At 38.0% G+C, this 26,315-nt stretch overlaps 1 protein-coding gene across 2 annotated transcripts; it reads right to left on the bottom strand.

The window, feature by feature from the left end:
- Positions 1 to 908: 908 nt before the first annotated feature.
- UBQLN1 (ubiquilin 1) lies at positions 909 to 24,820 on the bottom strand. 2 transcript variants are annotated; one of them, XM_071732094.1, is made up of 11 exons: positions 24,527 to 24,820; positions 13,994 to 14,145; positions 10,790 to 10,905; positions 9,344 to 9,606; positions 8,370 to 8,528; positions 7,510 to 7,741; positions 6,907 to 7,049; positions 5,741 to 5,824; positions 3,764 to 3,879; positions 3,280 to 3,448; positions 909 to 1,656 (listed from the first exon to the last, which is right to left on the bottom strand). In XM_071732094.1, the coding sequence occupies exons 1-11, from the start codon at positions 24,677 to 24,679 to the stop codon at positions 1,501 to 1,503; spliced, it is 1,743 nt and encodes a 580-aa protein (XP_071588195.1). In that variant the 5' UTR covers positions 24,680 to 24,820; the 3' UTR covers positions 909 to 1,500. The 2 variants fall into 2 exon arrangements, with proteins under 2 accessions (XP_071588195.1, XP_071588196.1); XM_071732095.1 differs by having other exon boundaries at positions 909 to 1,653; positions 24,527 to 24,810.
- Between the last annotated feature and the right edge of the window lie 1,495 nt (positions 24,821 to 26,315).

Genomic DNA, 26,315 nt, shown 5'->3' with positions numbered 1-26,315 from the left:
AAAAGTTAAAAATTTGACTATATGCTCAAGTGTGCTCAACTTCTTCCTTTATATCACATTATCATTTTGCTTTAAACTGATTAACATGGTAATTTCAAACCATTTGCAAACAATTTTTATAGCAAATTAATTTATACTTGTACCATCAAAACGAAAAGACTGTTCAAACCAAGCAAAAGCAGTAGAGGAATTCAGCAAGCATGTTCACAACTACACTGAAGCAGATGCTATTCAGTAACACACAGTGATGGAAGTTAATCTGCTACTTCCACTTTAAACTATTGGTCTTTAATATCATATGCCTCTTACCCTCTGCCCTGCACCTCCCAATCCAAGTGTTATTTACTAATCTCAGCCCAGAGCTGGTCGGTGTTCCCAGAGCTCACACTCAAATGCCAACACCTAAGTTCATCAGTTATATTGAATTCTAGGCAATCATCAAGAGAAGATGCTTTAAGATTTTTTTTAATTCATTTATTACCTGTGCACAAGAGAAGTAACTACCAATATAAACTCAGAAGATATACAGCATTTTTTACATGGTGGTTAAAAGTAATTAAGAGTATCACATGACCATGAATGAAAGTAATGTTTCCAATTATAAATCAGAATACATGTTAGAATTGAAATGGAACAAGCCAAAAAGCCTTAGAAGCAATTCCAAAGCAGTGCCTCTTTAATTTGGACAATGAATGTAATTTACAGTTAAACCTTGTGAATATTGAGACAATGTTAAAATGCAAGTTTTTGCACAGTCAGATGTAAAGAGATAACCAGAACAGTAATTCTAATGTATTTTAACTTGCTTAAGCATTTTTGTTGAGACAGTTACCAAAAATGCTGGAAGATTCTACGCAAAAAACAGGTCTTAAATTTTTTTTTTTTTTTTTTTTTTTTTTTTTAATCTATTTATTTATTTATTACTTATAATCCCCTTCTTTTGCAATGTGTAAATCTCTAGAAATGAGCTGTTTGCATTGTAACATACTCTTTATACGCGATACAAATTAAAGGAAAAAACAGTAGATTACTTAAGTGGTATAAATCTTACAGCATTTTGCTAGCAAGAAAAAAAGAAAACCATGCCTGAATCACAATAAGCAGTATTGGTACCCACGAATTGTAGCTTCAATTGAATTGTTTCCTTTTTAATTTGTATTCTACATAGATTACTACTGAAGGCTAATGTTTAAGTAGTAAATGAACTGGACAATTTTAGGTCAGACAAAACCTGTTCACCCAACTGCAATAGCCAATATTGGGAAAAAAAAAAAATCACAAATAATGCAGAACAAAAGAAGCGTGATGCATGCAACAGAGTGAAAATGCATTGATTCCCACTGTTTAAAGAAAGCTACTGCACTTCACCTTTAAAATGCATCAGACCAACTTTTGTTAAGACAATCCCAAGAATCAGAATGAAATAAAACCAAATATTTTAAAGATTTAAAGAGCTGTTATCAAAAATAAATTACATTTTTTCAAGTTAAAGAAACACTGCTATGAAGGCTGAGAGCCAAGCAGCCTTTCAATGGCTGCATTGATGTCTCCTCCAGTTGCTATTAGCGCTTGCAAGTTTGCTTCACGGTTCAGAAAGCCCATTGCACTCAGCTGCTCCAGCTGCTGCCGAAATCTAACTTCAGGGTTTTGTAGCTGCTAAAAACAAAATGTCAAGCTATAAAAGCGTAACACACATTTAGCAAAGTACAAGATTTAAACACAGCTGGTTCTGCACCACTCTCCATCTTTGCTAATTTCTGACTACATCACTTTCAAGATCCTATGAGGTACCACAATTTTCTTTAAAAGTCAGAGCAGCTGCAGATTTTAAGAGCAGCTATACTTACACGATATTCTTGAACTACAAGAAAAGCCAATTGCTTGACAAAAAGGATTAAAATTAAGTTAGGTAAATTTATGTCCCATGAACAGTTTCTTAAAATGTGGATATAGATATGTTTTTTAAATTAAACAATAGTTCAACCTAGTAATGTGGAGCAGGGATTGTGGTAATGTCACTGTCAGCTATGGTCAGAGTTGATTTTTGTTCCATAACATATGAAACACCTCATTTTTTTAATGCTCCAAGTATACCAAAATTTTAATTGTTAGAAAGTTTCATTCAGTCTAAGGCAAACTGACAGCAGTACTTATGGGATGATACTGCTCACACAGTCATGGCAAAAATTCTGCATCATTTAGTAGCATGATCTTCAATTTAGAGGTATTTTTGAATCAGCAATTATAGGAAAATAGGGTGATGGAGTAATACTGGGAAGTCACTTTTGGGAATCAATGAGCTGATTAGGTAACAACACAAAACTTGTGTGGCTACTGCTAATTTTCTTTTTTTTCCAATTCAACAGTTTTACACATTGAGAAACTACTACCAATATTTAAAATCTGCACATGATTCCAAACAAATAATGTACAGATAACAAATTTTAGAACTGCCTCCCCCCAACCTGCTTACCCCAAGCAAAGGCAAACAGAATGCTGACTCAGTACTGTAAGATTTGACAGCGTAAGTGAACTGTATGAGAATATGGTTGCCTGCAGTGACACCCACCAAGACCTGCTTGTGATCCCATGACAAGGGAAAGAAGCTGTCAGATCAGCATGCTGAACTAATTCATCCTGTGGCAACAAAGGAGGAAAAAGCAGGACTGCCCCTTCCACCACCACTCTGCCATTACACTGGGTAGGTACCACAGTCCTGTTTCAGCCTGCACTGGAATTAGCAGCACGTCTTCTGTAAAGCCAGACTTGCTCACTACCCTACAGCTACTGACAAAGCTACTACCTTTGCTTGACCTTTGGACCTCTTCAGAAACCCTTAATCACACTCAGGATGTTAACAAACTGCACAGAAGTCTGGAGCTGCAGGATTATCAGTGAAGCTATACAACAAACTCAGGCTCCAAATAACCAGGGTGTGGGTATTCAAAGTGTGGAACGGGTGTGGAACGGAATCTAAGTCACAGCTGGAGAGTAATGGCCAACAATACAAAAAGCAGAGGGGTAATGGTATTCAACATAAGTTTTTATCTTGCCTGAGCCAACACTGCACTTGCCCAGGAATCTTACTGTTTGAACACTTTTACTCAAATTTTATGTTTTTTCAGCATTTACTTGCACAGCTGCAACACAACTTTTAAGCTTCCTCTGCTCTCCTTTCATGAGAATATTCAGGGAGCAATCCTCTCCCTTTTACTAGTTTACAATAAAAAAAAAAAAGTCAAAAAAGAATAAAAAAATCGAGACTACAGTGTACTTTACCTGAGCATTTGCACCAGCAAGTGCCTGCAACATTTGCTGGACAAACTGCTGGTGACCAGGTTCAGCAGTTCCTGATGCTGGACTTGTAGTTTCACTGGGAACAGAAGTAGGTACAGTGGACCCTGGAGGAGCTCCAGTGCTTCCTAATCCACCTAAACCAGCACTGAATCTGTATAAATTACATAAAAAGAAATACACCATTTGAATAATAAATACTATCTCCTGTCATTTATTTAAGTAGTGGGTAAGAGTCCTGTCAAAAGTGAGGATAAGAACAGAAGTAAAGCACAAAGACCAGAGTCATCACTATTTAGAAGTGCATGAGAAGCTGAAATTTGACAAATTATACAAGAAGTAGTTAAATTTAGTTAAACGAAAAAGGGCAGTAGAAGGCCTCTTTAATAAAAACAGAACACTCTATATGTAAATACAATGAACGACATAACAAAAGAAATTTGTCTAAATTTGTACAACCAATTCTTACCCTGGTATAAGCCCCGGTGCTTCTGTTGCTAGTGTCTGCAAGCCTTGCTGAATTTGCAGCAAAGCCTGCATTGCTCTAGGATTTGACATAGCTGATAACGTGTCAGGATTCTGCATCTAAGAAAGGACAGAAAAATCTCAATCATATGCAGATGTTCGAAGTTTATCACTAGTTGTTCTACAGAGTCCCACATAATTTCAAAACTAGGTTTTCATTGTTATATTTGAGTATTTACATGAAATTGTTCAGGGTTTTTTTTTTTTGTTGTTGCGAAAACTTTGGGAGGAGGTGATCAGCGAACTCCCTATACGTGGACAAAGCCTTTCAAATGAGAAGTATACAAGGAAAATTATTTTTTCATTACTGTTTCTAGCAGACTACATCTTTCAAGGCCATAGGACTGTAATAGTTCAACATCATTCCAGAGATAGTCTCCCATTTCAAACTACTGGTTAAGGAACAAGGCTGAACAAAATGGAACTTCACCAACAGATGTTTTAGAAAAAAAGTATATAATATTTATTTTTCCTAACTTAATTCAGATCACAGCAGTGCTATCATTACTATTTTTGGCTGCCATCAAAACCTAGAAAAATGGCAATATACAACAAAGCATACTATCAAGCTACTGTTTAACATTCAGGGGCTCCCACTCTATTGTGATTTCAATTAAATACTGGTTTTCACATCCAAAGATAATTTAAAAGGCAAATCCTTTTCATTTCTGAAATTAAGATGTCCAGAAGCCTGACTCTTTTAGATACAAACCTAAAACTACGGCTTATGCTTGCCTCTGCTTAGAGCTGCCACAGGTAAGTGAAAAGAAATGTTTCAGTCACAACGCAGTTTTGGTAACCAGATCCTACTTCTTATAGCAGATCACTTGGCAACTAGCCCAAATTCCTTCTGCTTTAATTCAAAAAACATTTTTGATTCACATAGAAATGGACAGAGAAAGGTCTAACTTCCTCTCCTGCAGAGCAAAATAGGATGTGATGAATTATGGTCTGGAATATGGGTGTATAATGACACTGAAGCACACCAAATTGTTAAGTGATATTTTCCATTTGTCTTCTTGAAGCTAAAAGTCAGAGAATAACTAAATATATAGCTCGTAAAGTTTACTCAGATTTTAAAGAGGACCTTTTAGGTTGTCCAAAGAAAGCTGGTGCAAGTTACTTTTTGAAAATAATTAAATCATGACTTACTGTCTGAAATACGGATCTGTTTCACAGAAACAGTAGCCAAACAATTCTCAGAGCATTTAGTTGACCTAGATCTTGTCCCTATTAATGTTAATTGCAGATGTTAAGTAGCAGTAAGTCTTTCCTACTTCCACTGGTCAATTGCCCTTTACTGAAAAAGACACCTTCCATGTTGCAGAGCAACATCCCACAGTTTCTGTCACCAGATCCCGTAACATAGACAAATGCCAGCAGATAATCAAGCAAATATGAGCTGAAATATTGTAAACATTCTGATGACCAATTTAACAGAAAACTATCTGTGCAGAAGAATGACAGTGTGACACAAACAAAAGGAGATAGCCCAAGGAAAAAATTACTACCTGAACAGTTATTATTTAGCTGAACAGTTTATTCTGAACCTCCTACTCTAACACACGTATGAGTAAAATTATTAACACCTAAAGCCATCTGTGCGTGATCAAATCTTGGCGATACACTTCGATTCACAAGGACAGGCTAGTGATGGAACTCATGCACTGGATTCTTTTCAGTTCCAAATCTTGCTTGTTTCTGTCAACCAAACTCAGTACTGGAACACACTTACTGAAAGTCAGGTTTAATTTTGAAAGAGATGAAGACATTAAACAACGTTTTATTAATAAGGGACAATCTAACTTCATGCCTAAAGCTACTGAGACTATACTACAGAATCTAGCTTTTAGCCAAATCACAGAAAGACATCAGTTTATTGAAACTATCATTCAAATTAACACCTAATGTTTCATCTTACTTGCTGAAGGAAAGTAGGAAGTTGTTGTCTCATTTGCTCCTGAAGCTGAGGATTTCCAGCAAATAAAGGATTATTCAACATCATCTATGGAAAAAAAATATTTGACTTCAAAGATCAAGCAGTAAAAAACAGGGAGGTTTAAAACAGCTACTTACACTGTAATAGTCTAGAAAAATAGCTTCACATAATAATAACTAACAATAATAACAATAATATTATACTTCTCCTTTGGCCAAAGTTCATTATGAACCACCAGCATGAACACATTGAAGGGTACATTTTTTTTGTTTTCAATTTGCTGTTGTTTGGTTCCTTGGTTTGGTTTTAAGTGAATGAACTGCCAGATACCTGCCAAAACAGCCACACTTACATTGCAAGAAAACCCCTTTCTGCTCAGGCTCCACTACAGACTAAGTGATGGCTCCCCTGTAAACATCACTTTAGTCAAGGATATTTCTCCAAGTGATTATTTAATCCAGAAAATAGAATTTTTTTAAATCTCTGTTAAGGATTTATCTTTACAGTTTTAAGTAAAACTTTAAAGCACTTCTACGATGCCACTCATAAACAGCATTTGCATTTTCAGCAAATGTCAAAAAAGACACATTAAAACTAGAACAACATACAGATGTGGCACCAACTCCCCTCCAGTTCTCTCCTCCCAAGCTAGAGGAGCCATTTATGTACTAGTCGATCTACCTTGATTTACAATCAAATAATTTGTTTTGTCAAACGGGTTACCAATGCTGGATCACACGTTAAAACTATACAAAACATCCACATAGAAGAATGGTTATTTTAAAAGCATGTCAGGTATGATGTCCAGCTACAGGCAAACAAGAAGTTCAATGCAACAAGTTGTCAAACATAAGTAAGCAACAATTTCACTGAGTTAACCATTAACATTAAAAAGTGGCTGACTCACTACAGACAATTGTTGGCACAAGTGAAAATGTAACTGCATCATAGATTCATCTCTTCTCTCCCTAGGTCATTTCTGTCTGGGTTTGTTATTTCTTTTGGGTGGGGAGTTGTGTTGTTTGGGGTATTTGTTTTGGTTTTTGTGGGGGTTTTTGTTTGTTTTGTTTGGTGTGGGGTTTTTTGCTTTGGGGTTTTTGGTTTTTTAATAATTGTAATATCAACACTACTACACCAAATGCATTTACCTGTACTGCAAGATCAGGATTCTGGCTTAATGACTGCATCATGCTTCTCATGTAGGGTGCAGACAACATATTCTGCATAAGTTGTGGGTTTTCTGTTATCTGCTGCAATAAACTCTGCATTCCTGGTGTGTTGAACATACCAGCTTAAAAGTAAAAGGCCAGGTTAGCGAACATCCTGATTATCATCAGCAAACTAGACTATCTAAAACCAGGATACAAGCACTTTACATGTTTTATCCCCTGAAATATACCTTGGTGTGCTTCTGCTTACAGATGCATTTGCTCTAGAAGACAAAGGCTTTAACCAACAAGCAGTCCCATGACGTATCTACAGTATTAACTGTTTCCCCAATTGCCTCTAAGCAGGAAACATACTATCATTCATTTGCAGATTTCCAGCCTTTGTTACTTTAAGGCAATAGACAAGTAACCACTCTTAGTTGACTACTCATATTTCCTCTTCCTAGAGGACTTTGATACTAATCGAATGTTCTACAAAAGCAAAGAGCAATTAATACTCTGAATCAAAAACTCTAAGGGAAAAATCACTTCAGCAAACTCTCAAATATTTGCAAATATATACAATTACAGTAACAAACACACCTCCTACTCCAGGTCCCAAATTTGGTACAGTTGAGCTTTGTCCTGTGCTGCCAGAGGTGTTGTTACTATTCCCACTGCTCTCACTGCTGGTGCTGCTGGTCACAGAAGGCTGTGAGCTGGACTGAGGAGCCCATGGATTTGGTAGAGGATCTCTATTTTCGGTACGAGATGGCTGATTCTCCCCTCCTGTTGATGCATTGCTTACTAGAGAAGCAAATGGGTTACCTCCAAACTAGGAAGGAAGGAAAGCAAACATGAATCATCAACTAAAGTCAACTGCTTTTAAGTCTGCTATAAATGCCAAGATACCTTTCCAAAATTACACATGAAGATCTAAGTGTTGATGGCTTTCAATCAGTTATCAGTTACACTTACCATTCTACAGCAACTCACTGTAAATATTCTGAAAAGATCCCAACACTGAAAGACACTAGGCACCTCCAAAAAATTAAATCAGATTTCTTTTTGAAAGTAGTGTTCCTACTGCATTGGTATTTTAATCACAGAGATTGTATCTTGCAAGCTGGTTTCTAACCTCAAAGCTTTTTTTCGTTCTGATGTACTACATACATGTTTAAAAAATTTTCCTAGACCTCAGAATTTTAAGGCAAAGATTTAAAAGAATTCAAATTTAAGTAATACGGAAACTTGTTAACATTAAGATAGCTTCTCAAACTCACAAATCACTTTCTGTATTTCTTCAAGCTTAAAAGAGCACAGAATTTTTACAGATCTTTGCTCTACAGAGACCATGTAGTGGCTTCAACAAATGTTCTGTCAAGTGAAAAAAATCTACATTAAATACATGGTTTTATTTAAAAGAAATATTTAATTTCAGTGTATTTGCAATCTTCTCTTACCTGTTCCTGTGCTGCATTCAACATTGGCTCCTGAATATCTGTATACATACGTCGCAAGGCATTGTATCCCCCTGGTATACTTTCAAGGTTGCTCAAGGCTCGGTCTTGGTTTCGCATCATTTCCTGCATCATTGCAGGGTTTCTAGCAAGTTCTAGTGTCTAGGAAAGTGGAATGTTTAATCTGTATTAATAAAAAATCCATTCTAAAGTGAAAACATCAGTATTTGGCAATATGTCAGTTACCATTGTCTAACCCAGTCTGAAATTATGCTTAAAGCCAAATCAAGACATCAGCTTAGTGTGAGTCAACAGTATTAGGTGTTTATCCAGCATGCAACCTTAACTGTCAGTATCCTGGTTGGGTCAGGAAGACCTGAACGAACTATTATTTTCTTTCTTCATAATTTCAACACAATATATTAATATATCTTCTAATATTGTTACAGCAAGCAGCCTACAATAGGAACCTGAAATCGCTACATTTCCAAAAGCATCTTTTTTATACCTTCTGCCACACAGCATATCATACATAAAATCTAATTTTAAAAGCACTTAGAAGTACCCACAGTTAAACAAAATGATAATGTGCAGTACTTTGGAGAATTACTACTTTTGGTAAACTCATTGTTGGCTAGATAACAGAAGGTTTCAAGTGCACACAAGGACATCCAACTGACCTCAGAAGACAAGACTACACAATCTTCAGTATCTTTCTAAACTATACTGCAGATTTTCTACATTTCCAGTCTATTCTATTATCGGTCTATATCAGTATCTATAGGTACTGTCTATCAGACATCAACAGCTAGAAATACAAACAAGAGCTGCCTACAGTGACCTTTATGGAATTTTTTAAAAGCCTAAATACTTCAAGAACGCTGAAGCATTCAACCAAGCACATAAAATTCCTGCTCTGTTGTTCACAGTTACAGCATTATCAAAGGTCTTGAACTTACAGAGATCCTTCTACATACCTGTCTCATTATATCTGGATTATTCAGCATGTGACTGATTTCTGGATTTCTCTGTATCAGCTGCTGCATTTGAGGATTAGCCATAATTAACTGCCTCATCAGGTCAGGATTTGAAAGCATGCTCTGAACAAATGGATTTTCCATTATCTGAACCATCATTTCTGGGTTGGACATAAGTTGCCGTTGCATCTGACTTTGCAACTCTGAAAAGTTTGATGTATTTAAGCCCAGGCTACTCAGACCTGCCAAACCTCCAAGGCCACCTTTAAGAGGATGAAAAAAATTTAATTGAACTTTCAGCTTCTAGTACACTTCTAAACACATCCAGGTTCTTTCCAAATAAAAAACAGTTAAAGTTACCCTTTTCTGGTTAAAAAGTTTGCTTCTTATAGCAACACCCAACTAAAACCACAACAAATTGCATCTGAAATATAACTTGGTACAATTCTAACAGCTTTTCTTCCCATTTTCTGAAGCTACGGTACAACAGTTGTTTAAGTTTTGGAACCTCAAGTCCCATTCCAGCTCCACCTGCCCCCCTCCCCTGCCCACAACACTTTCCAATGCATCTGTAATAATGATTTATCTATAAGTCTCCTCTTTGTTAAAGGACACCAAGAGAGATCTCCCAATATGACTCATACTTCTTATTCTAATTTGATGTAGAGCTCCTCTTCTTACTAATGCACCATTAACTAATCACACTTTGAACTTCCCTTCTTTGCCAACTCCAAACAAAACATTTCAGAAGGAACTCATCAGTCTGAAGACCTGTTTACACCTGAAAAAAAAAGCAATTGCCTACTACAGTTGGCTTATTCAATTCTACTTCTTTCTCATCCCCCAAAAGCAAACGAGCTAAAAAAGAATGAAATAAAAACCCAACTGTGATTATGGGAATAGACAGTATTTTTAAGTCAAAAGATAGCAGCCTCTTTATTTATGAAAGAAGCACCCTCTTCATTCATGAAAGAGAAGACTGATAGTGCTATCAGACCTGTAATATAAGAAATACTGAGTTGTAAAATTAACAGCAATTTTGTCAGTTGTGTTAGATCTTGGCTCCATGTTACAGGTTCAGCTTCATCAATATTCTCCTCACTGCAATTCAGATGTACTTTTAAGGAGCACTTTTAAGGACACTGGAAGGAGCTTCATTACCCACACTGCCAGCACAAGGATATCAGAGGCACCCTAGTACCAATGTATGCAAAGCAGCATACATCTGCAGTTCTGCATATAAAATTAAGCTAACCACGTTCCTCTGATAACTTACTGATCAGAAGCATTCTACAACCAATACCATTGCTACTTGTAATAATTTTTTTTTAAGTTGTGCTTATTTGTTTGCTTTTAAAGTTCTGTCCACATTAGAATAAAGCTTCACAGACAACTACCTCAATCCAAGAGAACACACCCACCATGCTACCTAACGAATACTCTTACCCAAGCCAAAAGGGTTACTATCTGTTGATCCTGGTGTTGAGGTACTACTGCCTGATGTTGATGTGGTAGCAGTATTCCCAGTGGTGTTTGCCTGCTGAACTGGGTGGTCTTGAGATCTAAAAAAATGAAGTTTAAAAGTTATAAGTTTAACAAGATAATTTTAATAATGCCATTAAATAAAAGGAAAGTGTAATACCTGAGAATCTTAATTCACATTTTGATTCTCTCTCAAAAATCACACTACTATCTCTAGGCGAGTTCCTGTACCGGACGTTTCTCACACATTTGTCATGTCATCAGCTTTTTGGAATAGTACTTTGAAACATTAAGAAAATGGATGGCCACTACTGGAGCCACTACCCACCTTCTTACCCTACCTGCAGGATTCCCACCAATCGTTTCTTCTGTCCTTACCTTTACTTTTAAGATCCTTGCCTTATTCCACTACACTCAAATACTACTGATTATACTCCTTGGGCTTAGAGAAGTAACACCTAGCAAGATTAAGTGCTGGAATTAATTAGAAGACAAATATCAGAATGTCAATAACCTTACAGACTTCAAGAACAGGGTAGAACCATACATGTACAAGGTTAAAGCCAACGTAATTTACCACAATAGAGCACAACCTGCTAAAATCATATATGCACCACATCCTTCTACAGCTGAAGCATAAACATTCCTGCTTGCTATGTAATAAAAGAAATCAAAGAACTGAGCCTGTGTAAAGTTATCCTGGCCTCTACTCAAATGAAAAGAGGGTAGTTTGAAAACTAAATCAGTTCACCTGTCTAGTTCAGCACTCAATCTCAAATGTCTGTATTTGCAAAGTAACTTGTAGAAACTATATATTCAGATCTTACACAAAGTTTTGAAGATTTGACAATATACCAGATTTCATACCTCAGTTCATCTTAGAGTATCTTTCTGCTGTAATAAAATTCTTTGGTATTTAACTAAAGCAGGACCACAAAAAAACCAAAAGAGTTCTCTGACTCTAGGTTAAACATCAGCCATCAAAAACAAAGACAGAAAACAAAGGAACAATGAAATACTTCTCATGCTTCAAGTTCTTTCAACAAATCACCAACACTAGCTTATAAGTACCCAATCTGCTGGTATACCATCAGTATACTGATTTAAGCAGTATTCTTGTAAAGAGCTAAATAAAACATGGCATATCAAGTCATGAAGATATAAGATGCCATGGGACCAAACTCCCTCATTCAAATTCTTGCTGATGTGCTGGGCGTGAAGGAAGGGAGATGAATCTTGAGTTCGTAAGACCTAAGACTTCTTCCAAATTAAAGTCCATTAATTTGGGTTTTGCATATCTTGCTTGCTTTCAGGTCTAACAGAATACATCCACAGCCTGCTGAATGAAAATCTGTTCTAGAGGAAACCTTCTGGACAGCCATTATCAGCCCAGGAAAGGGAACATATGTATACAGCAGCTTATGTCAAAGACAGGTGTCACTAGGCATCAAGAAAAACTCTGGGCTCCTGAGAAGGACAAGCATAAATATGCTGTAACATTAACAGCAACTGTGAACTTTGAACACAAGATGACTACAGTTAGCCAAGCAGCTCTAACTTCAACCATAGAATTATAGAATCATCATGCTTGAAAAGGACCTTCAAGATCATCAAGTCCAGCCATTAGTCCTAAACCATCTTAGCCACTATATCATCTCCCACATCTACCCACTTTAGAGTAGCCAGGGATGGCTACTCTACCACCACCCTGAGCAACCTGTTTCCTTTGGTCAGGAGAACACATATATTTTTCCTCCATATGCAAAAGGAAAATAATAATCCTAAAACTTTTGTTTTTTCAACTGAGAAACTATTTATAGAAGCAACCACTTAACAGACAAGAAAAGTTCTCAAAGCAGGACAGAAAATGAGACAAGGCTGAAACCTTTCACTTCATAGTCTTTCTATGAAAATTTGGGGCATATAACCTCAAGATAATTGTTTGATTGCCAAGTCTGTCTTAGCAAACCTCAAGTCTTTGATAAAGTGATATTCCTGTAAAGTGCACACCATTCTTTTATTTCCACTTTGCCACTGTTTCTTCCTGCTGCTTGTGAAAAATAAATATAGGTGTTGACTTGGAATGTTGTAACCAGAAATTCAGTGTCTCTTCATTGTCCTTTGCTGATCAGTCACTACTATTCTGACACCACATAGGCCAGGTTACAACACGATACTAGAAGCTTTCATCAACTTGAAAAATGTAACCCAGTAATAAAATAATGTTTTTTTCAACAAGGACTAGTTTGGATTTATGAAGATTCCTATTTACAGTTACACATCTAATATTGTTTTAAAAATATATATATAATCTTCAGATCTAGTTTTGGAAAAGTCTTACATTTCAGGCCATAATGGAATCATGACCTGATAAGCATGAAATCCAAGTATCTTAGTAAGAAGAATATGGGGATGATTCAGGACAATGTTATACTTCCTCAAAGGTGATTTTCATTGTGCTGGTAATTCTTTTCAGCAGGTCCTAGAAGTGTATTTTTAATTAATTAGAGCAAAATAGGTGAAAAAACTACGGCTACATTAGAAGATAAGGTAGATTCATGAAATGGGTCTGTAGCTTTTTGTTTGTACTTCCTTGCCCAATAAACGATTAAAACATTTTGAAAGTAGTTGTAATACAGCTTTCTAAAGTGATGAAAAAAAGGTAGGGAAGATGGGTGACATGGATTCCAGTGGTGACGGGACCAGTGCAGGTACACCAACAATTCATCAAGAGCCATAAATGTGGCATCACACACGGGTGCTCCTTAGCCCAGAGGCAAAAAGCAATTTTTTTTAACCAAAACAGTGAATAAGGATTCACTGAAAATTTTCAAACATGAAACAAAAGCTACACAATCTCTCTTTATAGAAGGTAAGAGCTAATATCTGAGAACTATGGAGCCAAAACATAGCCAGCAGTAAACCTTGAAAGTTTAACAAAAAAAGTAAGAGACTTGCATTTAGAAACATTAATCCAATTAAAATGCAAGATAAACCAAAGAAAAGAGCACTGTAATTTCAGGCCATTATTCTTCAGCAGCAGGGACTAAGAAGCTGATTATAGTAATTATTTAGTCAAATCCAGATTTGCCAACAGAAAGCTGTTTAGAGTTCAGAGTATTTTTACTTGTTAGTGGTAAATAAAAGATTATTCATGAGTAAGGTTACCTGTTTTGTGTTTTGATAACAAGGTGAACAGTGAGTCCATCATGAATTCCATGCTGAGTCAAAGTATCTTGATCCTTTAAAATTTTTCCAGCAAATATCAACACAAGCTGATCAGTGTGGGACTTGAAACGCTTAGAGATTTCTTCCTTGAACTGAACAAAAAAGTTTATATTACACATTTATGTCATTGAATACTGAACTATAACTTTTAAATAATTAAGGACAAGCTATTTTGTTCACATTTAATGTATTACCCCACTTGCACTGCTCATTCTGCTTTACATCATCTAGAAATACTTAATAAAAATTTTCTCAACTTTTTTTGCCCATATGGAGATGTGAAATAGTAATTCCTTTTTTGTACAATAAAAATCGGAAGAGTTTCACATCTAGATACCTAGTTGTACAACTATCAATAACAAAAATCTGGTTCCACTTAAAGACTACTGTGCCTTCAATCAGGCATGCATCTATAACAACAAATATATACTGGTATATATACTACTTACTTATATCTATACACCCACTGTGAAGTATCTATATAATTATATACTAGTAAATATACCCTAATATACACACACACACACACACACACACACACACACACACACACACACCACTTAAGCCATTCTCTGCTGAAAGACTGAAGATGTAATGTCACAAGTATGATAGATCTGTCCACACTTTTGCTGTACCGAAACAGAAAGCACCCTCTCAGAGAAAAATTTTTGTCACCTCCCATGAGTCAAAACTAACATTCCTTGCCATGCATGTGGCTCTGCCTTCACAATTCAACATGACATCATGAAATGTGTTTGCAGCCCAGGGCATGGTGAACAGCCACATTCTTCAGCTGACCAGGAAATCATATCCTCATTAAAACAACTGAACTTGAAAGCCCACTCTACACTTTCTTGCATTCCTAGCCAATAGTAACTAGATTATGCTTTGACTGACTTGTTACTGAGATTTCTTACTCTCTAGAAAAATGGCTCTCACCAAAAGCAAAAATCCACAAAACTTAAATGAAAGACAGCCAAGAAAAACTTAAGGAATTACTTCATTGTAAGAAAGCCAGTTAAATTTATTCAACAAGACTAGTCAGTGGACTAAGTATCTTAAAAACAACCCCATGAAGTTGGGGAAAAAAAAAGTTTTAGAGACAACAGAGGTAAAGAGTCTCTCTGTTTTAGTAGGAGGTTGTGCCCTTGGTTAGTTAAGTGTACTCACACAGAGTTACTTTGAGTTCTTGGAGAAAAAAAAATAAATTATATCAACCTTTATAATGGCAGCATTTAGATTTGCAAGTATTCCAGAAAGTCTTCTGTCCATGCCTTCCCAAAGTGAGTGAGTTACCCAAAATATTCCTAGACATGTTTATCTAGTCTCGTTCTTTTAAGGTCCCCAGTGACCTTTTTCCCAATAAATATATTCCAGTGTTTCAAGATCCTATTTCTCCATTGTTCTGTCCAGAATGGGCAACGGAATGAGACAGTTGTTCTTAGAATAACGACTGGTAGTAGGTCTAATCTTTCCATGAGGGTTATTTTCTAATCCAATCATTCTCACCTCTATGGTTTTTCAAAACCCATTACATTGTTTTGTAAGTGTGAAGCTCAAAACTGGCTAAGATATTCCAAGCCAGTTCTTTCATATAATTAGTAGAACACTATAAATCCCACATGCTGCAAGCTAGATTCCTATTCATAAGAAAAAGTAAGAAATCTATGCAGGAAAATATTCATGTAACAGTGCTGACTTACTTAACAGCTCTTAAGATCTTTTCTGCAGAGCAACTGTTCAGACAGTTACTTCCTATTCCACATTATTCTGGTTAATTATTCATAGTACGTGTTCCAAAATAATGTAACAACAGCAGAAATACTCACAATTTTGTACAAATCTAATGCACAAGAATAAACAACCATGCTGTGCCAAGTCAAAAAGTAGTATAATTTACCTAAATTTATTATCATATTTTCCAAAATATCCTGTGGCACTGAGATCAATGACTTAATTCTAATTAGGAGGCTGATGCTATCCATAATTCCAATAATATTTATTGAATCAGTATCTCAAGTTGGAAGAGACCCATAAGGATCAGTGAGTCCAACTCCCTGCTCCTTGCAGTCCTACCTAAAACTGAACCATATCACTTCAGAGCATTGTTCAGATGCTTTGTGAACTCTGACAGGCTTGCTACCATGGCCTCTTTCCTGGGCAGCCTCCTCCAGTGACTGACCACCCTCTTGGTGAAGAACTTTCTAACATCCAACCTGAACTTCCCCTCCTTGTGTTCTATTGCTGGCCACCAAAGAGAATCAAAGAGATCAGAACCTCCCTCTCTGATGCATCCTCCTGAGGAATTAGATCAGCCTTCAGCCTTCTCTTCTCCAAGAGGAACAAGCCAAGTGACTTCACCTGCTCCTGTGAGGAGCCCTCAAGGCCTTTCTCCACGTTGGTCAGCCTCCTCTGGACAAACAGCAGTTTAATGTCCTTCCTCAAATTACTTTACCTCAAACCAAGCCCAAGCACTTGTAGAAGCTAACATTTACCCATAAGGTTAGGGAAACAGAACACCATTTACAGAATGTAACTAAATAGTATCTAGTATTATTAGTCTACAGCTACCAAAGATTATACATTTTCTTTCCCCTGCTTGCAAGTAATGCTATTTAGATGATCTGCAAAAAAACAATACACTAGGAAATTAATGCAACAGCCAATGCACCAGGACCCATACAACAGCCTCCACAGTAATGCACCTGCATGATCCAAAATGCACAATCCATCTCTTTCCAGCCGCAATAATAACACTATCAAGAATACTGAGCCAATTTGGATAATTAAAGCATTTTTACATTAAAAACCCACTAGGATTAGAGGCAAAAAAAGTCAAGTCTCTCTGTCAGCTTCACTTCAGTTCAGCACAATCTTGTGATTTCTGAAATGACAGGGTATAAGCAGGACCAAGCACTCTGTTTGACATTTAATTCACAGAAGACTACCACATAAAACCTAGGTTACAAGGTATTTTGCAAATGAGTCTGATTAGTGGTGTTAACAAAGATACCACCATTAACAAATTAGGGCTGCAAACTGTTTTGTTGCTGAGACAGGGGAAGTGAATTGTCTGTACATTTGTGAAACATAAACCCCAAAATATTTTCAATACATGTAGATTGTTTAACATGCTGCTTGGGGACAAAAATTAAAAGATTAGTATGCCAGTCTTCACCATCACATGATCTGTGACAACTCTGAAAAAAATATTAGCCATAGGTTGGAATTTGGCACAGGGAACTAGTGTCTGCAAATGTGTAAAAAGAAGTCAAGGAGGGCAGAAGAGAAGACCCCCTACTGTCCTCTTGGGGCAAATGCCTACCTTCAGTATTCTCAATTTCACTGTTAACTGAGCTGCAAGATCATTCCCCCACAGCAAAGAGAAAAATCCAGAAGTTTCTTTAAATTCACACAGAGAAAGGACAAGAAAAATGACTGGTAATTAGTATTCTTATTCCCACAGACATTATCTGTGTAGTTTTTTTAAGACTTTTACCACTCTTACCGGCAACAAATAATTTGGGGAATACAGTTCTACAGCCCTGTGGTAATGAAAGACATAACAAACAGTGAAGATAACTGTAAAATATCAACCAAGCATGTGTCACCTCAGAGCTTCAAATTAAAGATGAGCAATCAATGACAATAAATACAGGAAATGAGATCATTATGATAGCAATTAATACATATTTAGGCTGTTGTAAGAAAATAAACTTTGGTATTGTTTAAACCTTTACTTTGTACAACTGAAGTTATAAATAGTACTATTAGTAAATTACAGGTAAAATACTTTGTCAACTGGGAAAATCAAAAGCAGGAGGAGTTAAAACGTCACTGGCTAGAAACGATGAGAATTTATATCCAGTTCTACTGCACAGAGTCCTCCTTTTTATTTACAGGAAACACTGCAAGCAATGGTTTCAACCATTTGTTAAGGTTCTAAAATAAAAGTTTTACTTCATAGCAACAATACTAGACACCATGATATTACAAAGGATGTCTGAATACATAAAAGTACTTGAAGTTGTAAAAACAAAGAATGTTTCATCATACCTAAACTAGTTCACAGTACTCCCTCTAGTAACAGAATAAATATACTGTAAAATTATGTCAATTTTATACACAAGTTTTAGACAAATAAGTTGAGAAAAATACAATGGTAATCAGACTGAAACACATGACTAACATGTAGACAGATCCCTGGTCTCCCTAGGGAAAAAAAGGAGAAAGCTTTAACTAAAATGAAGTAATTTAAGGTCACAGCCTCCTCAAAGCTGCCAACTTGTAGACTTGACATTAATTACAGCAAATCTAAATCTACTCTTGTTGAATTGCCTTGCCCACATTACCATTTAACTTTGCCTCTATCAACTTTTTTGGGTTGTTTTTGGGTTTTTTGTTTTTGAAGGACAGAAACTGTAATTTTTTCACATTAAGAATATTCACTTTTTTTTAGCACCACACAAGCACATCTTGTTTACACTCTCAATTTCCATGCAAAATATACTTATATTGACACAACTTTAAAAAAAAAAAAAAAGTGTGTTAGCAGTGCATTGGGCTAGTTTTTTTTCCTTTGTTGTTTTTGTTCTGTTGGGGTTTTTTTGTTTCTCCCCCCCTCTGTGTTAAAACTAAAAACGGCTTCCCCAGAAGTTTTTTGCAGGGTATGGAGAGACACCAGTGATGATGTCCAGTAGTGAACACATTCATACCCTACCTGAGCTAAGAAAACATTTTGTCACTGAACACAGCTGATGTCTGAACACATAATAAAGCTTAACAGCTGACTAAAACAAAGCCTGTTTTGCACTGTCATTTCGCAGAGCAGATCCATACTTCAAACATTACCTTAACATGTGACTACCTGACTAGCTGGCCTAGAAAGTGCCTAGTAAAAAGTTATTCCAAGAAAAGTAAAAATCTTAACATATATAATGATTCAAATGCTTTCACTGACTCATTCTATGAAATCAAAACCAGCAACTGTAATAACAGTAGTATCCATTCACATGAAAAGGTGCTGTGAGAAAGGAATAAAAAGAGGAAAACAAACAAATGAAAAATATTTCCAGGTTCTCTCAACCTTGACTTAATAAAGCACATTAAAAAATTTAAATTACAGTAATGATTTGATTGAGGTCTCAAGGAATTAACATCCACGCCTGACTGAAAAGTAACAGAAAACAGGCCCCTAAAAACTGCAACTGCTTTGAAAATACTAAGCTACAACTTTATCTAGATGACAATAAAAAAGCAACATTGCTGACTCTTCCCACACCAAACTATGTACACTGTAGTGGATGATGTGGAAGCAAAGGCTTGTATCTAGAGAGTTAAACTGCAATTTACATTCCCAATTCCACCACAAAGTATTTTCAAATCACATTATCTTGTTCATCACTGCTGTTTCAAAATACATCATGATTATTTATACTTTCAACTGCTTCTCCTAGTAACATACACAGTTAAGCCTACTACAGGGGCTGCAGTCTTACTTGCACCAACATCCATCATTTTCAACAGAGGCTAAGGTTGATTAGCTCCAGATTTCTTTTATACAATAGAATTACTGGTTACAGGTCATCCTGACCCAAGAAGTAAGAAAGCAGGGACACTCATGGCAATACACAATCCTTTCCCGATGAATCATAGCTGGCAATCTTATGACTGTGGATTTGAGTAAAACACTGTTTCACTGCATAGTTCTTGGACTCCATACAGAAAGAGGGACAAGAATTTCTGGTTTCATGCAAAGAAGAACTTTTGGCCCTCATTTGCAGCAGGTAAAGCATAGCAAGAAAGTGAACACAAAATCTGACTTCTATATAAACTTATCCTTTCATGAGATGGAGTTACTCTCTTCCTGTGCTCTTGCCAATGATGCACGCTAGTTTCACAACCAAATCACTCCAAACAAACCAAACTAAAAGAAAAGTTTCCTCAAGAAACAAATTCAAATTCAGTCTTACAAGGCTAGTAGGAAAAAAAAAAACAAAAAACAAACAACCTGCAGCTGTGCAACCTAGTGGAAAGGGCTCTAGACATGTTCTAGACTATTCTATCCCTTCCTGGGATCCTTCAGCAATCCAGTCCACTCCTCCATACTTCCTCCATTCTTTACATACTCACTTATGAGAAGTGGTTAGCAGTACTTCCCTTCTTCATAAAGGCACTTTGCAATCTACTGTTAGAAAGTGCTGTGTTTGCAGCAGAACTAGTCTCTTCTCTGCAAGTCACTGAGCTTGGAAAAGGGTATAAAAGGATTATGTGTAAAATAGAATTCTTACAGTAGAGCTCTTTTCTGAGAATCTACCCTGCCCTTTCCTTTTCATGAGACAGCAGAAGTTGTTTATCCTTCAACTTAACCAAGGAGATTGAGCAACACCCAGTTTCCCTGAGAAAACACTGAGATGTGAGTTACTGACAGTAGAATTCCACCTCATCTGACCTTCTAGCTAAGCATCTTTAAATTGTTTGATTTCAACAAGTTTTAAATTTAAGGTGAAGCAGAATACAATGAGTGGATTTGAGGCATAATGGCTAACATTCTTTCCAGCTGTTACTGGCAGGAACAACTAACCCCACCAACAAGAAGTCTAGACAGAAGCACTTTCTCTGTTACCCTCTCATTCCCAGTTCTTAAGATTTTAACCTGGCTTTACCCCTAGACAGTGACTGTCCAAGATTTATAGTCATTAGCATCAGATGCTGACTGGGCTCTAAAATAAACGTAGCTCACCATGACACTTCTACTGCAGCTGTTCATTCATTAGGGTTTTCTCTGCTGTTAGCACTTTTAAACAGTATGCAGAACAATATTGGAAAATTCTGTGACAGCCTTGGCCGATGACTGAGGAGAGTGAGGCATGCTAGCAGAACACACAGGAAATCACAGAAGGAGGCCCTATTTGACATGGATAAAGTTTTAAAAGGATACAAAACTGAAATATCAAAATGAGTCTGTTACTCTGCAGAGAAGTATCTTCACACTTCACAGTATTAGTTATACTCACTTTTCCCGATGGACTGAAACTTTCAGATAATTAAAGGATTGGCAACTCTCTGCAAGAACCGCAAGCTTCAGAAAGTGTTAGAACACATTTGCTATGTCCACTGTAGCAACTAACAGCTAAAAATATTCACCAAAGCATGTTATTAAATTTCAGTGTTGTAATGTTCACAAAATTCAGTCTGCATACACATTGGTGGACAGTAACTCTGAACCAGTTGCCATAAGATCTTGAACACTGGAAATTTCAATACTGGAAATTACAGGTACACAAAGGGCCTCATCTAAAATTCTGCTATGATGTAAACAGTCTAAATGATAAAAATAGGTTTTCCATGTAACTAGCTCCGGCACCAGATCACTCAAACTATTCAGGACATTCACTAAGGCATTGAGACATGAGTTATCCATAATATGAGCATACTTTGTATACAACTGTTGAATCAACTCTGTTAAACAAGTAATTACAAAGCTTGTATTGCCATGAACTCAGATAATAAATGAAAAGGAAAAAAAAAAAAATGACAGTTTTACTGAGTTAGAGAGCCAGCACAATCAGGGTCAGCTAAAGTCAGCAGGCTTACAGGCACTTGTTTGTACACACCATGTATTCACAAAGTTGTGCACAGAGCACAAAGATCAGCATCGCACCTGGTCAAGAAAGTATTTGGTCCTTGTCCTAATATTGACCCAAACTGTGCTCAGCACTATCAAACAGGTTCCCCAGATGGATGGCAACTGTAATCAACTGACCTTCCAGTGTGGCTTTGTATTTGAAAGTTATTTTTCATCCCAACCTGCATACTCACTGTTCCAGCTACACAACACAGGATCAGCAGTAACAAATGCTGTGTTGCTGAAATCCTCCAGCACAGGGAGGAATCTTCGTTAGGATGGCTGCAAAACTGATTTACATTATGGAGCAAGACAAAATATGCCTTGTAGCCCTGAATTTAGCCTTGAAGAACAAAAATATTTACCTAAAACCTACATTTTCACTCTGGCAGTATTCTGAGATGATATAAATAAATAACAAGTCGGCTTACCAAGTCATAATACTAGCTACAAAAATGCACAACTGAGTGGGTTTTGTTTTGCTGTATGAGTTTAGGGTTGTTTTCTGTTTTGTTTTTCAACTATGGCAGGCATTGCTGGCCCACCTACATCAAACAGAACAAATAATTTGCTGATTCCAGATGCCTTTGAAGAGGCATTCAACTTATCTGCTACTTGAGATTAACCTGTTTTCAAATCAGGTTTTCAAGGCTGGCTCTGGAAACATTTTATCTACTTGATATTTATTATTAAGTTCATTTTTACAGCTTAAGAGAAACAGACATTGCTAGTCATACTTCAAGACAGTGATTTTTTTTTAGTGCTAACTATAACACTGTCTAGGCCTCCAAGCAAACAGTCAGTCCACAGGGGGTAATCTTACTTCACAGGAGACAAGACATAACTATAGACCTAACATTTTAACAGCCTAAAAGAGACAACATTCAAAGTTTAAAATATTTGTGGACAACAGATATCACAAACAATATACTCAATTAATTACCTAAATTCGCATAGCTCCTTTTCAGTCAAAATCCATGCTCTAGCTAGCTTGTGTAGCTATTTCATTTCTTTAAGATAACTGCTTACTTGAAAACCTGGAGGGCCCACTGGCATGCATGTTTGAAACAATTTTGTTTAAGTAAAAAATATTACAAAATTGGCTTCTTAGGTAAATCTGTTTTTGAAGGACCCAAACCACAGACTACTTTTAAGGACAAACACGATACTAAAACTAGAACCAGGCATGAATCTCTTTAAAAATAAAAATAAACCTCAAAAAAACTTTTACAAAAACTGCATTGATGCTACTCACAAATCTGTGGACCAGAGAGAAGTGAAAAGAACCCCTTTCAGACCGAGATTGCTGGAAAAGCAGTGGATAACATGAAAATGCAAAGAGCCATTTTACCTTTGGGAGAAATGCCTAGACTAATCTTGCTGAGAGAGTATCTGAAAGCAACACAATACTGAAGTTACAATGCAATGAAGATGGGAGAGTAGCCTCACCACTCTGAAAGCTCAAGAGAAGACCTCAGCAAAACTTGTGTCTGGGATACTTTAATGCTGGCATTAAAAATCCTGAATTGAAAACAGACCTACAGGAAAAAGCTTGAAAGAAATATCAGCATTTTATCTCATCATGGCTACTAAGTGAAACAAGAGTCTGACATTCCAGTCGGCATGCTGGCACTACATTTTACACTGGGGAGCCTTTAATTCATCATTTGTACCTCCCTCTGATAACCACATGGTGTCCCTCAGCTCATCCATAAGGATAGATTTTAAGTTCTGTATCTAGACACCAGTGGCATTCTCACACGTAACCTTTTCTTGGTAAGGTTTGCAGCTACCAAACACACCAAAAAAAAAAAAAAAAGATGCATGCAAAGCGAGGTGCCTCATTCAGAAATACTGCAGTGAGAAATTCAGATAAATGCTATGGAGCATGAAGTAAATTCTCAATTTCCTTCAGGAAACTTCACCTTTGGAATATTTTAGCATAGAAATATCTACATCCTTCACAAGCTGGAGATTCTAGCTTTATAGATTCTGTCTCACACTGTGATTACACTTTTTCTATGCTTCGAAGCTTTCTAATCTAAATAAAGTTCTAGTCAATACTTGCATGGAAAATCTCACAGGAAAAGAGACCAATTGCAGGAAATAATGTCAGTGATTCAGTTGTCTGAGTGATTCCGTCGAGCCAAAGGCACCACTGGGCACAAGCTTTTACAGAAATGACAAAGAGATCCTATAAACAGTTATCCAACAGCACTGCCACGCTAAGTACTGTATGAGAAGTAGCACACTTACGCACAGCACTAGGTGTCTTTAATTCGTACATCAAATTTTACACAGTCTGAAGACATGAATTCCCTATAACGAAGACAACTTCGCATAACCTACTGGCTCTTTTAATGAGTTTTAGCTCAAGATAACCACTGGCAATACAGCACTGAGACGCACGTTACTGCATACGTTTTCTATAGCCATGTTAGGTCGCCAGCCAGCCTCCTACTTGCAGACTGACTCAGCTCGACAAGGCAGCTCAGTTAGAAAACGAGTCGCGTTCACTTCCTGGGCCGCCACTCTTCATTGCAACAGGGAGGAGAAAAGCTGGGGAGGCAGAAACAGAGCGGGAGGTTTCTCCGCTTCCCTCGCTCGCCTCAGACGGCGGCGGTCCCGTCCTGCGCCAGGACAGGCCACGGCTCTCGCCCAAGAGCGGCCGAAGCCAGCACGAGCTGCTTTGTCACCGGGAAGGGCCCCGGCGCTGCAGCGCCGAAGGCGGCAACCGCCAGCCTGCGCTTCTCTCCCGGGCCGAGCGAGACCCACCCGGTTCCGGGCCTTACCCACGGCTTGGCTACTCTCGCTGGGCCCCCCCTGCCGCCCGCCAGCCCCCTCACCTGCCGAATGCTGCTGCTTTCGGACACGGCAAACTCTTCTTTGTCTTTGGGAGTCTTCACCGTCACTTTGATGATCCGCGGCTCCCCGGAGCCCCGGCTCGGGGAGTCTGGGGGGCTCTGACCCCCCGCAGAACCCTCCGCACTCTCCGACATGATGGCAATGGGGGTAGTGCTGGTGCTGGAGGGGGGGAAAGGGGAGAGGGAAGGCGATGAACAGCGCCCGTGCCGCCTGTGACACCGCTCCCGCAGCGGCGGGCGGAAACTACCCCGCTGGGGCGAGGCGCGTACTGATGACGTCTGACACCGGGGAAGGTACTAGAAAGGCGCGGGGCCGCCCCGGAGCGCTTCACCCCCATCCCCCTCACGGTAGGGGGGGAGGGGGTCGTGGGCGGCGCATGCGCGGTGGGGCAGAGGGGCGATGGCGGGGGGCCCGTCCGTGGGGGGAGGGGAGAGCAGAGAAGAGAAGGGCAAGGAAGGGGGGCGGGGAGCGGGGAGCGGGGAGTAGAGGGGGGCTCAGGGGTGCCAGGGGCAATGCCGAATATATGCCGCCAAGGAAGCTTAAAACTTATTTTCAGGCAGAAGTGAGCCCTGTGCTTTTGAGGGGTGAAGTGAATACGGGCAGAAGGTTTGTGGGAGCGTTGGGTGTGTGGATGCCCGAATCTCCCTCTGCCTGCTGGAGGCCTCTTGTGTCCCCCCGCCTCTTGTGTGCCGGGGGGAAAAAGCAAATAAACCGACCAGGTACAGCCTGTGACACAACGTCAAGGAACTGAATCACACCTCTTGCTTATAAGTTAATGTAGCGCCAGCTGAAGGGCAATAAATACCACACACATATCAATTTAAACTTGTACTCTTATGGACACAATCTGTAGCTGTGAATCAGATCTTCAAACTTGAACTACAAAAATGTTTATCACTGGTAAAACTTAGTATCCCCAAACTGCAAGTTCTTTGGAAATATGAGGGATTTCCACGTCACTGAGATAGAAAATTTAAGATGCCTATTCTGATTTTGGTGTAAAATCTGTACGTGGTTTTGAATTTCAGCATCAAATGCTCTTTCTTCCAATCCTTGAGTAAGAACTGGTGCTTCTCACTCACCAGATGCTTTGCTGTCTTGGGCTCTATAGTTTGGTTCAACTGATACCAAATCAAGTGTAACATGGCATGGTAGGCTTTAACCCTCTTAAAATTTTTCACTTACAGAATTTAAAACTTCGTAAAAGGTTGTAAGATAAGAATACCAAAGACTGGCTGAAGGCAATTCCTTGTTTTGCCTATCCCAGTGTTCTGGTTTGTAGCAGGTAAAAATAATTTCATACATACTTAACTACTGAGCTGTTCCTTGGTCACACTTGTTCTTGTTACACACTGGTCACTGCTCCACAAGGTTTTGAAATTTGAGGCAGCAGAAGGCTTTGACACATGCCAGTGCTACATTGTTCTACCAGCTGTAGGAGTTAGGGACATTAAGTAATGTGTTGCTTTGCAATCAAGTGATTTCAAGCAGAAATCAATCAGTTCAAAGTGCAGGGAGATGTTACTCATCCCTGGCTGTGCTTAGTTTATAGATACGGTTCATGCTGACAGTCATTATTTCAGTGGAGTTTGTATTGAAGTAGCACAACTGCCCAGTCATGGTTAGCAGAGATTTACAGGTTAAAGCAATAACCATTAGTGCAATTTTGTGATTTATATTTGCTATGACGGACAAGGATATTAAAAATTCCTAGAAAATAACTTAATGAAGCAGAGAGGGAATTTTAGTGAGGACTGGCTGTTCCTTTGT

This window comes from Heliangelus exortis, chromosome Z (genome assembly GCF_036169615.1).
Source record: "Heliangelus exortis chromosome Z, bHelExo1.hap1, whole genome shotgun sequence".
In the NCBI taxonomy this organism is placed as follows: domain Eukaryota; kingdom Metazoa; phylum Chordata; class Aves; order Apodiformes; family Trochilidae; genus Heliangelus; species Heliangelus exortis.
The sequence above is the reverse complement of the archived record's forward strand: the minus strand, read 5'-3'. Positions and strand labels throughout refer to the sequence as shown.

Bases quoted from the DNA above. Each gene is read 5' to 3' on its own strand.
- UBQLN1 (XM_071732094.1), bottom strand. From the start codon at position 24,679: ATGTCGGAGAGTGCGGAGGGTTCTGCGGGGGGTCAGAGCCCCCCAGAC. The intron at 9,607-10,789 runs GTAAGAGTATTC...ATCCTCTTAAAG, and splicing joins TAGTAACCCTTTTGGCTTGG to GTGGCCTTGGAGGTTTGGCA. The intron at 7,742-8,369 runs GTAAGAGAAGAT...CTTCCTTCCTAG, and splicing joins TGAATGCAGCACAGGAACAG to TTTGGAGGTAACCCATTTGC.